Consider the following 12,961-nt stretch of genomic DNA (forward strand, 5'->3'; position numbering starts at 1 on the left):
AAAGTTGGCAAAGTTGCATGTTAATTTTCACAACATGTCAGGAAGTTCTAGCAGATCATGATGGAAAGGAGGTTTCAGTACAAAAAGAAAAACCACCACCCCCCGCCCCCAAGTTTAGAGGATATCTGATGTCTGTCCTTTCCTGTCTCAATGTTTTCTACCTGTTGTGCTTCCATTGTCCATACACAGGCAAGTTAAAGGAATCTAAAGAATTAAAACTGATTGAAACCCAAATCTTGATGGATTAAATGTTCAAAGGATTGGTCCTAGACTAGGCAGTATGGCAAACTATGGCATTACCTTTTGTTTTGCGTACATCTGCTATATCAATCACATAGGAAGGTACAATAATTTAGAAATCTAAAAAAAAATTAAAGGATTTATAAACATTCATAACTATCCCTCTGACATGTTTTCATTAATATTCACCACCTGTATCAATGTTTTTTGGTATTTAATGGATTCTCAACATGCAAAAATGTGTCTAACTTCAAAACAGAAGCAAGTGAATAAATGTGTAAGATTGCTTTTTTAAAATATTTATGAATGTTTTTCAGCCAGACTTATTAGAAAATAAAAAAAGAAGTAATGGATTGTTCGGCTATTTAAAACTCAGAGTAGATTAATAGAGCTCTATAATAACTGGACATCATCATGATCCTATCATATCACCTCATCTGCAGCAAATAAATGAATTATTTAGTTCTGAAGTCTAACTTAGACAATCATCTTCTGCTGCAAAAGCAAACAAAAACATATGCTTGGATTTGTTACTACTGAAGGACTAGTTAGCCTGAATTGTACTGTTTTCAACAATTAACACTGGGCACACATATTAAAAATCTATTTTTAAATCCTGATCAGTAATTTAAAAAAAAAAAAAATCTATGCAGTATTGACTTCTACGTAAATTCACATAAAGAAAGGTTCTTAAGGGATTTTTTAAGGAAAGGGAGAGAAATGGACTGTGTTAAGTTTCTAACTCTGAACAGGGAATAAGGGAAGTGTGTGCTACAGCAACTTCTTAAGAAGATGTTGCTGTAACACTTGTTACAGAACAACCATGTTATTCCTGTTAATTGACTGCATCAGTGGTATGTTCCTAATTTGTTTATTATCTGTTGCTCCAGCCTGTCAGACAGAGATATATTTGGATCAGTGTACAGGGATTGCACAGGATTAAGAGGTTTGTTTAGGCCATTGAAATCAAGATGATCTCTCCCATGTAACTCAATGAATGATAGACATTGATGCTGACAGATATCCTTACAGCCATTCCAGCTGATCTCTGAAGTTTATTTATTTTTTTTCTTTAAGATGGGTGACCACTGGCCCAGTCTTGGTAGCTTAAAAAAAAAAAAAAAAAAAAAGCCAAATAAAAAAGCGCCCAAAACACCAAATAAAAAAAAAACCCAAACCAAAACAACATAAGGGAATTGTGATTAAAAGACCTAGTTTCCTCTTGGATATCTATACATTTAGTAGGAAAAAAAATAACAAACATTTCTCTATATAGTTCTTTTCTAAAATTTCACACAATAGTTTGCATGCTGATCACTAGGAGAGCAATAGCTATAAGATTCCAGCATTGCCACAGAGTAGGCTTCTTTCCAATATATAGAGAGGAAGACTTCCTTTCAGCTGCTGAGGATCTGTTTTTTGCCTGAGACTTGTCAACAGATGTTAAAAATATCAGATATATGAAAGTAAAAAAAAACAATTGTACGTAGGAAGTGTACAATAGGATCTAAATTTAAGATGGCATAGGAGGAATTGCAAGATTGCACAGCATTGCTGCAAATGGCTTCTCAGATTTAAAAAATCCTCCATTAGAGTCATCTGGTTTATTTAGGTTAGGGGGGGATAATACTAGCTTCATCTCAGCTCCATGGAATTCTATAAATATTTTTATGACTATTTGTAACTTGTTGTTTTTTTCCTGTGTCACAGACCCATCTATCACACAGCTCACTAAGTTAATTGAAGGGGAACCTGAGTTCAAAATAGTCAGGGAAGGGGAGACAATAACTAAAGTGATTCATGGAGGTTGGTATGCTTTCAGCAACTCAATTTATATTAGTTAAAATTTGAAACATACACTATTCCCAATCAGCTTCTACTTAATGTAGGTGATTCTTGTCACATGTTAGATAAATGTTCTATTTTTAACAAGACCCTCTGGAAGTGTTGCAATTTTATTGCATAATTTCATTTTCACTTATGCATTTTAAAAAAAAAATGGGTTTTTTGCCTAGCTGTGACCCATAGCTACAGTTAAGACAGTTTTAGAAATGCTTTGCATGCTGACATAACATCTGTCTCAGTCAAGAATTATTTGCTGGTTGTTGTTCTGCAATCAAAAATGCAGTATGTGATTCTATGATAGAAAGGCAATTTTATCAGACAGAGAGGTAAACTTTGCCTTCTGCTTTGCTAGGGGCATTGAGAAGGTCACATCTAGGGTGCTTTTAAAGGAAAAACAGCATGTGGCCATCCTAACTTTGGAGGAAACTTTGGTCTCCTCTGAACATTTTTATTTTTTGTAAAATATGCTATGGTATTTTCTTGTGTGCTTCAGTAAGTTTCAGCATCCCAAAAGCAGTACTTGTAACACTATTCATCACTTGATTGATGTCTTGAATTTTAAAATCCTTATAGAACCAATTATTAAAACATACACCAAAATTATTGATGGGCGACCTGTGGAAGTGACAGAGAAAAAAGTAACAGAAGAAAGAATTATTCAAGGTAAATTATGCTGAGCTATTCATATTTAGTAAAGTTTGCCATTATGTACAAAAGTAACACATCTTAAGTTCTGTCCTAATGCCTAAACTGCATTTCCTGGAGAGAAATGACTAAACTGTATACCCTGGAGAGATGATTTTTCCCTAATGCTTCCCACTGACAATGTATGGCTCAAATTCTGGCAATGTGTGCTACACACACATACACAGAAATGGCAACAGTATTTTAACAGCATGAGAAACAGTGAAAACTTTTTTTTTTTTAAATGTATTTGCAAAGTGTCTGCTTTTGCAAGCTTCTTGCTACTATTTCAGGATGAGACTGCTTCTATTGCATTTTTTTAGTCTGGTTTGCTTTAGAAAGATTTTTTTTTTTTCTTTTCCTTGAATTTTTGGGTTGTATATCTCCAGGCAGGCTTCATTTGACCAAAGATAGACCTTCATTGTGTAGATACCTACTTTTGCATGTCATCCCAAGGTCCCTTGACAGCCATTTCAGAAAAAGAACTTCTCTGTTCCTCTGTAAGAGGGGGCCTTGACTGATCTGACATCCACAAGTTAGACATTTGTATTCAGCTAACATAAGATAAAGTTAATGTGCATCTATGTCCCTTGGTCTTCTACTACAGTAACTTTCAAATTCTTTGGCTAATTTCAATTATATTTGTCCTACTACAGAGATATTTCTTTAAGAATCATAGAAACTTCACAGAAATTGAAAGTGGAGTAAGGCATCACAAATTCTTTGCTAAAACATTTTGATCCCCTTGGTTAAATATCAGTTTGAATGCTGCCATTAAAATTCTGTCAGTCAGAGCAATTGTAAGGGAAAGACAGTGTTATAGGAGCATGGTGACTTAGCAAAAAGTCTTAATATTCAGTTTATTTAGAAAATCTTAAAATTCAATTTACGAAGTCATTCAAGCAAGAGAGAAATAAAGAACCAGACTTAAGCTATTCTCATACAACTATTTACTGTGATGAAAATAACTGAATGAAAAATGTTGGTGGTTTCTGAATAAAACTGGGACTATTTTTCAACACAAATTTTCTGGGGAAAAAAGGTAAAATACCATTTTCTCATTTTTGAAATTCAAATTTCACTAATATCCCACTAAAAATGGTCAATATAATGTAAAATGCCAGTATTTCAGACCTCATATTTCCTTCTCTTCCCTCTGTAGTAGAAACTGGTAAAGAATCTCAAATGTTAAGCTCTCAAATGATTCATAGCAGTAATAAAAGCAACAACATCTATTTACAACAGTGGATCCAGACTCTTTTTGTGCTTAGAAAATACCTGTTCTATGACCTAATACAACAAAGTGTTTAAAACTGTGTCTTTACTTCAAGAATATGAGCAGATATTACTGTAAGTATGTTAAATTTACGTACTTTCCTGAATAGCTCTACTATTTGTAACCCTCTTTCAGTTTAGTTTGAGACACAGTAAAAGACAAAATTATCATAAAAGCAGATTAAAGCATGTTAACCATGGAACCATCCTAAGCATTAAACTGGGGGGGGGGGGGGAACCAAACAAAAAAAAACCCAACTTAAAACGCAATCCTGTTATATCCAATTAAAGTCACTGTCTTATACATCTTTTTCCAGGTCCTGAAATAAAATATACCAGAATTACTGCAGGTGGCACAGACAATGAAGAGAAGTTAAAGAAATTACTTGAAGAAGGTTAGTATCCTTGTTTTCTTTCCTTACTTTAATAAAAAAAAAATCTAAAAATATATTACCGAAGTAATTACTGAATGGATACTCCATGTTTTCAGCAAAAATGCTCATACTGCAAAATCATAGCCAGATTAAACCTCAGAACCTGAAAAATGTCCAAATCTAACATTCTGGTTTGAGTCTCTGATTTTCACATTTCAGTCAGCTCCAGAGTTGAGGCTGCCTGGATCAAATATGTAGTATGTTATGTTTATCATAAAATATTGTGTTTTCAGACTTTACATGGAATTTAATACCATAACAGATTAATTTTGTAATTCAACAAAATGCTATGACAGGATTAATTCAATAATATGTTGTAAAAGGCTTGTCAAATGTTTTCTGCAAATCAATTTTTTGCCATAACCTGTATCCTATCAGAGGTTACCAAGGTGACCAAATTTATTGAAGGTGATGGTCATTTACTTGAAGATGAAGAAATCAAAAGACTTCTGCAGGGAGGTAATTCAGTGTATTATAACTAACCTTTCTGCAACAGGTCATGATAACTGAAACCCCTCTCAGATATGTTGATCTCAACATTTTAAAGACTGACATAGCGGAAGTGTAATTTTAATGGGAGAAAAAATAGAATGCCATATATGGAGTGCCAGATGTCTGTGAAATGGAAATAATTACCAAAGTTTGATTAATCAATCTTTTTATTATATTGATCATGAAAATAAAAATTGTTTGGTTTTTTTCAGTCTTTAAAAAGTTGTCTAATTAAAACTCAGGGGAGCAATGAAGATTTATTCCACTAGTTGTGAGCTCTTTTCTTCAGCAAATTTAAATCTGTGAAAAACACTTATGAAGTGGAAAGTATTGTAATAGGCCAAATTCATCTTACTTATCAGTTCTTCAGAAATGAATATTCATTGCCCTCAAGTTAATAATTAAAGGCATGTTTAGCATCATTCTTTCAATGCTTAGAGGTGATGGATATCAAGGCATTAACTTTAATTCTCTTCAAATATAGCATTCCAATGAATGGTTTTCTTTCCTTCTTGCTCTCTTAATTCTAACAGTTTTGGCAATATATAACCAGTAGCTGTAGAAAACTGGTAAAAGAACTTGTGCTTATGAAATTAATCTCTGTCTATGAATTTGGAATGTTCTCTGCTTAATGTAGGTTCGAAAACCTATCTATAATAGCAATGGGGAATGAAAAAAGAGAATTCAAGTGTTGTGTTTTTAGTAAATGGTTGTGTAAACCTGAGACAGAAGCTCAAAAATATGTATGAATGTTTCTTTTGGCATAAATTAACTGAATCCACTTCATTTTATGTTCACTTTTTAGTAAGTTATAAACATGAATACCAGTGAAGTAGCTCACAGCTAGCTGTGTGTTCACTGAGCTAGATCTTGTAGTCCTTCAAAAGCACTATTCTGTGCATGGGACTTAAACTTCGGATAAGTAAAAAATTTAGAGATGGCTGAACAGCTTTCCACCAAACAAAACCATGCTAGATGATAATACAGATAGTCTTAGAGAAAAGCCAAGATATGGCTATGCACTGTTGACTATATTTCGTTCTTCCTTTTTAAACATCTAAATCTTAGTTTTACAAATCTAAGCCAGGATTTGCCTATAATCATTGGAGAGAAATAGGAACTTCCAGAGGGTTTTTCATCTTAAGTGTCCCAGCCACGTGAAAAGAGTTGCTCTCTGGAGATGCTTATTTCAGTGTTGAATATTTGAAAGGAAAGTTGAAAACTGAAGAAATTATAGCAAGAAAAACCCTCTCTGTACTGGACTATGTTCTAGTGGTGTCAACCAGGCAATAAAGAGCAGGATCAAACTTTATCTGTGGAACTGTTCAAAATTCTTGTGACAGGTCTGATGCCAGAATCTAACAATTACTATTGTAATTGTAATCATCTTCAGTTACAGAGGTATACAATTAAATAGACATAATCTGTAGAGATACATTTTACAGTGACACTATAAGTGTATGGAAGAGAGATAAATCATTTCTCTGTAGTAAATTTGTAAAAGACAATATTGTCTCTTGAATTCTTACTATTTTCCCTTGCTATTATATGTTAGTTTGCACAAGCATCCTGCTTTACAGAATGGACCAAATAGGCAGATTTGTGTTTTGTTTTAATTTGATTTTCTCTATCTTTTCCATGATTTATCCAGTCAGCTACCCTTGGCTGCCATGATAATACCTTACCATATGTTTAGCCAGTAAAAGCAGATACACATGTAGCCTTATGGCTGTTGGTGATAATGGTGATAATGCTTTATGGCCCTCTTGTCTACATCAAATTATTTCTGTTTTACTGAAAATTTCCTAAACATTGAAATCCAAGTCCAGTCACAAATGAATGTATTACCACTGTCTAAAGTAAAAGAATGATTTCGTATGGGCTATAATTCTACTCGTACAATATCCAGCGCTGCTTATTACAATTGGCAGTCTTTGCTGAAACAACACTTCAAGCCAAGATTGCAATGGATGTCTCTCAGCCATAGAAAAGGAATCACCTGTGGCAGGGCCAAGGAAATCAGCAGAACCTTACGGCATGAATAACATGGTGGTCTGCATACACCTACATCCCCCAAATTACATTGTTTCTACGGAAGGCTCCTAGCATATGGAAAAATGCTATGCCAGATTTAACTCATTTGTTTTTGATGCTTACCATAGCTGGAACTGAGTACACCAAGGTTACTAAAGTAATTGAGGGAGAGCCACAGATTATCGAGAGAGAAATCAAGAAAGTCCATCTGGAAGGTTAGTTTGTCTAAAATTCCAGTATCAGTAGGACTTGCTCTGTCTGAAGTGATCATTCCAGGTGGGGTTTTGTAGTATTTATTCACAAAAATTACTCAGGTCTGAAGCCAGTACTTTAACAAGACTTTTACAATTAGTTTGGGAAAGAATTCTTTCACGGACGTTGCAGAGAAAAATGTTGAGGCTTATCTTGTGGCTAAAATAACTAAAAGATTTGGCAAGCGTAGTAGACAAGAGGAAATGTTTAACCACAAAACCTAGGTTAAAACATTTGAAGGAACACGCGCCATAAGAATTGCCTTTTCCTTAAGCAGCACATCCAGAAGAAGACCACGTGAGTTATTTTTAACTTGAGTTATTCCTTGTCAGTGTTAATATGATCTGTTGATGTGAGGGGTTCTCAACCTGGTGAAGGGGGTGTAGGGTGGAGGGAGTATAACCCTGTGGTTGAGTAAATATCTCACAGGGTCTTGGAATTTCTTTATCCTTATCCTAATGTTAAATGAAGGAAACACTTGTGTTTGAAAGAGTTGAATGGTGTTGAGGTCCAAAATGAGTCTCTTAAAGGAGCCAAATACAATTCACCCTGACTTTATACCAGGAATTTTTTCTTCAGGTTTAACAATTATTTTTTAATTGTTTTCATTCAAATTTAAGTAGCTTGTTTAGGGTTTCTTTTGTATTTGTAGTATGTCCTTTTTCCAATTCTAATTCTAGTAATGCAGAATAAGTTATTCTGTTAGCCTTTGAGCTACATTCATAGGAAAAAATATTATGGCTTGTGGAGAATGAAGTTAAATACATTTCTACTTTTTAAATTTTGAAGTCTATGCTACATACTGAAGATATACCATAACGTTTGTATTACTTCAATGTTGAGTAGTACAAGGCATGCAGGGAAGTCAACTATTGCCTGAAAATGACAGACAGGTGTGATCTTCAACCATGAGGTTTGCCTGAAAGCATAAGTGTATGGACAGCTTATAACTATGGAAAGCATACTTTGAATGGACCATGTTCTGTCCTTGTCAGGGCAGTGCAGATCCTGAAATTTTCTATCATCACATTGGTGCAGATACCCAGTGTTTAACCTCAGCTGTAATGAGGTGAAGCCTGTACCTCAGGGCTATGCATTCATATACTCTGTACCTCAGGATGAAAAGACAACTGACTGCATCTGATTAAGCAAAGATGTAAAAAAGGAAAAATACCACAATAACATTTCTGTGACAGTGACAGAACTATTTCTTATGCTTGTGGAATGTTTCTCTTTCCAATGAGGAGACATCTGGTTTAAAAAATGTCTCAAGGTTTGATGAGAAAGAGGAAAATCTGTCCATAGTTTCACTGAGTAGGTATTTTGGAAAACAGATATATCTGCTAATGAGAGTGGTACCTATCAATAGTCCTTGCTCTACTCTACACTTTAAAACAGAAGTCTCTGAGAAAATTAACTGAACTCTAAATGTGGAATCATACTGTGGACTCACAATTCAGTTACCCATCAAGACCCAAACCCAGCTGGAAATGTGGCCAACATCTTGTGATGTTTGAGTTTCAAGCACATAACTTATAAATAATTCCTGAAGTAATGTCTACGTAGCAGACCTGGACATCCTCTGCCAAAAGCTGAGACTAGGACCCAGTCTGGACATTAACCTGAGCTTGTACATTGCTGACAGTGTCAGATGGTGTTTGCTGAATGAAGAGCATGGGCAAAACATCCTGGCACCTGCCTACATCACATAACCATTTGTAAGAGATCAGTGTGAAGAATAGATTAATACATACTGTTAAAATGTAAAAGTACTTTTGAAATATTTGTAAGATTTGATGGATGACTGCACATAACACAAGTGGGTGAATTGTATTATAAGTATTCATGTTTCAGGTGATTAAGTCAACATGCTAATGGCACAAAATTCTTAATTTACCAAAAAACTTAAAGAACAAACTTCGCAAGTCAACAATGGGTTTTCAACATTTCTAATGAGTTTTAATTCAAAGGCTCTTAAAAATCACTTCTGATAGCCACATTTTTGTTTTCTAGAAGCACCTGTACGGAAAGTACAACCAACCAGGAGGACACAAGGTAAAAGCAAAACAAATATTTAAACATTTTAACATGCATCAAATATTATTCTGTTATCTTAAAAGTCAGGAGGGAAAAAAATACCCTTAAGAAAACTAAGTTCAAAAGGAGAGTTGCATTTATGCTTTTTTTAAAAAAAAGAAATTTTGACAAAGCTTGGTATTGTTAATTACTAGGTTTCTAGATTTTTTTCTTATATATATTTCTATCTGAAAATGACTTAGATTATATGTGTTGGTCAAACAGTGTTTCAGATTAGAATAAGTCAGTGAGTAAGTGAGATCTGAATCTGAAGTCTAACACTGTGAAAATGGCACTGTGGGATTGCCCACCATAGGATTTGTGGCTCACTGATTCTACATTATTTTGATTATGTAAGAAGCTGAGAGATCATTGTAATTTCCCAGCTTCCAGCACAAGAGTGAAAGATTAAGCATCAGGCTTCGTCTTTCCTCTTCACATATCTGTTTCACAAGTACATACAGTATATAGTGTAACTATATTATATATAATTATAGGTAATAATTATGCTTCTTTTTCCATTTTTTCAGGGGGAACAGCAAGAAGGAGGGCAAGACTGGCTTATCCCTAAAAGCTTTTCAAGACAGAAATTCCACTGAATTACAAATTAACAGCATGGTCTTTGAGAGGAAGATAAACCAGTTTTAAAAAAGATGAGAACATTAGAAAATGACATTGTTTTGATAACATAATGTAAACTGAACCATGAATCCACAAAAAGATGTGAAGCTGCAGATACTCACTGCTAGCACAGTGCTCACCAGGAGGAGTAGTCTATTGGGGGTGCTTTAACTGCTCTTGACGGTAAGCACTCTGCAGGGTGGGATCCTGGAACTGTTGCAGACTATCAACTTCTGTCGAACCAGGATTCCTTCTTATGTTGGCTAGTAAGTGTTTGCAGGATTGGATTCAAAAAGAGCAGGGAACATTACAGAGTGTATTTTTTTATTATTATTATTTCCAATAAATAAGAAATATAAATAAAATTAGAACATTTCTAGAAAAAAATTACTTCAGGTGACTTTTAGAGTAATCTAAGGAAATATGAGATGTTGACATAGCACTTTTGGTTCAGTAGTATTGTATGCTTTTTATAAGTCGAAATTCATTACGTGTTTAATGTCATAATGACACCAGTAATGTTACCTTTTCTAAACAAACAAATATGCCTTATATTAAATGTATCCTTTTTTTGTTCTACATTGCATATCCAAATGCCTTCTAGTAACGTGGCTCATGGAAGCTCTTAAAAAAAAAAAAAAAGCAAACATGAGCTTCTTGAACTGTATTTGAGATTATGTTGACTTCTTTATTTACAAGAAAAATTATTCCCATTAAAGGAATCTTATACCAATACATATACTGAGATTCTAAAGTGTTTTCCCACTTTTTCCCTAAATGTGTCTTTTGATTATTAAAGTGGATTATAAAAGGGATAAATAAAATGCATGTAAACAGTTAACTCAGCATGGAAGAAGGTTTTACAAAAATGAGGCTAGGTCTGAAAGCTTTTATATCAAAACATGCTTTGTTAATAACTGGTACTAATGTGGAGTTTTCTGTAAATTATGTTAATTTTATAACTCTAGTTTTGTACTCATAAAAGTTGTTTGCCTTTAACAAAAGTTGGATAACAATTACTCATGGAGTAGAAAAATGTCCTCAAAGTGCCTTAATTCTGCAGACCAAAGTTTCAGAGGAGTTATCTAATGTGCTTTCATACTTCTCTTTTGAAATACTTAATAAAGGATTTGGATGAACTGTGCTTGCTTTCATTTATAAATACTTTTTGAATAGTAAAGTGAATTCTAAATATTCTTAAACTTTTAGTGTAGTTTTTAGTCAAAAAATATGCTTTCACAAAAACAAACTGATGCATCTCTTTCTCGCTTAGCATATACTAGTGCATTTAAACTGTAACACTCTCCTTAAACACAGTTAAAAACCTTCCTTAATTCCCTAATCACATACCACAAGCACTAGTCCCTGAAGGGTAAACCTCTCTGATCATTGGAATGATATGTTGTGTAGCTTTACTGGGATGTTACTGTCTCAATAATGTGACATCAGTACCTACTATCACAGTACTTTGGGGGAAAGACAGCTTTTAACTTTGGTAAGAGCTAGAGAGCTTTTAGGAGAGAATGAGAGCTCTTAGGACTGCCTACAGGGTGAACTGAAGCTGTCACCTTTGTCTGGGGCCTTTGACTGTCATTAACTCATTATCTTCAATCTGCTTTCTTCACTGCTGTGCCACCATGAACTGTCAGTCAAGTATGATTTTAAAGGACAGTAATTATGTTAGGGGAGGAATGTGTTTGTGTTGCCCTCTCCCAAAAAAGAGTAGGAGATGGGGAAGAAAATGGGATAGAACTGACAGATAAAGTATGTACAGAAACTAGGGAGGAAGCGTGAGGAGGCAAGAAAATGGATTAAAACCTATTTTGTGGTAGTACATTTTTATCTTTTCAAGTGGGAATAAATTTGTAACATACTAATTTTGGTATATTTTCTGCTTTGCTAACATTTCAAAGCCTCTGGTAGTCACTAAAATACCTTTCTGTACTTCACCCTTCATGAATATAATCCAGGTGAAATACAAGAATATATAAAGGGCACTCCTCCATGAATAGTTATTTCCCTGACACACTCCATCTCTCTGAGTCCTTCCTTGACCACAGAAGGTGTCTGCCCAGTTGCACTGTACATTAACATCTCTTTTGATGGAGTTGCTTTTTCTATTTATCTGAACAAGAATCCTTCCACAACTCAATGTAGAAAGAAAATCAACATGTTCTTTTAAATGCTTTTCATATATTTAGTAATTTCTGTCTCAGCACAGACAGTCTTTTACCAAAGAACAGATACGGAGAACTTTTGAGACTACAAATCCTCCTGCCCCGTTATCTATTTCCCCTCACCTTATAGTAACATAAACTAATATGATGTGATTCAACAAGGGATTAGCATACAACCGAGTCAGAATATTTACTAATAACAGAGAACTCACTCTTTTTTTTGGTGTTTCCTTATAATCTCTTGGGAGGAATGAGCAGGAACGCCTGGATGAGTTGGTGATGGAATTCTCAAAAGGCTTTATCTGCTTCCTTTGGTGTCCTGTATGAAAAACTGATGCCAAAGAATTTGTAAGCAGCAGTGTTCACATGTCTGTCAATTTTGACAACAGTAGGTGCACATAAGTGATCTATAAGATCACTATATAGACTTTAAAAATATATAGTGCTTTAAAAATAAAGAAATTCTAGAATTACACATTCAATTGTTACCTTGTAATTTTCTGGAAACTAGGATTTGTATCTACATATTTTCTTTGTGATGTAGGAGGGTGAATATTCATAAATATTCATAATTTGACAAGTATTGAACAGAGAAGACCATGATGAATGTTTTTCATATATTGGGTAAGATGAAAAAAAGTAGAAGCTACAAAGCAGACATTACAGGTGCATGACAAAATGGTCCTGGAATTAATACTTTACATTTGAGTATCACCATATACCTAATTCTTCATCTTTGTTCTTTGTTCATCAAGGCCTTCATTGTCTGTATTTGACAGAGTGCTCTCATCGCCATTCATTTATCCTATGCCATGTGAGAAACAACACAGC

At 34.3% G+C, this 12,961-nt stretch overlaps 1 protein-coding gene across 9 annotated transcripts in view; it reads left to right on the forward strand.

The window, feature by feature from the left end:
* POSTN (periostin) overlaps positions 1 to 11,092 on the forward strand; it is a 38,192-nt gene extending 27,100 nt beyond the window's left edge. For 2 of the 9 annotated variants that reach the window (XM_074861008.1, XM_074861014.1), the window contains exons 18-23: positions 1,951 to 2,046; positions 2,659 to 2,748; positions 4,362 to 4,439; positions 4,857 to 4,937; positions 9,270 to 9,311; positions 9,863 to 11,092. In XM_074861008.1, the coding sequence (XP_074717109.1) occupies positions 1,951 to 2,046; positions 2,659 to 2,748; positions 4,362 to 4,439; positions 4,857 to 4,937; positions 9,270 to 9,311; positions 9,863 to 9,903 (428 nt within the window). In that variant the 3' untranslated portion in view covers positions 9,904 to 11,092. Of the gene's footprint in view, positions 1 to 1,950; positions 2,047 to 2,658; positions 2,749 to 4,361; positions 4,440 to 4,856; positions 4,938 to 7,132; positions 7,220 to 9,269; positions 9,312 to 9,862 lie in introns of all 9 variants that reach the window. The other 7 variants (XM_074861017.1, XM_074861009.1, XM_074861010.1 and 4 more) reach the window with 7 other exon arrangements.
* The last annotated feature ends 1,869 nt before the right edge of the window (positions 11,093 to 12,961 follow it).

The sequence above is a fragment of the Strix uralensis genome, chromosome 2 (genome assembly GCF_047716275.1).
Source record: "Strix uralensis isolate ZFMK-TIS-50842 chromosome 2, bStrUra1, whole genome shotgun sequence".
Classification (NCBI taxonomy): Eukaryota; Metazoa; Chordata; class Aves; order Strigiformes; family Strigidae; genus Strix; species Strix uralensis.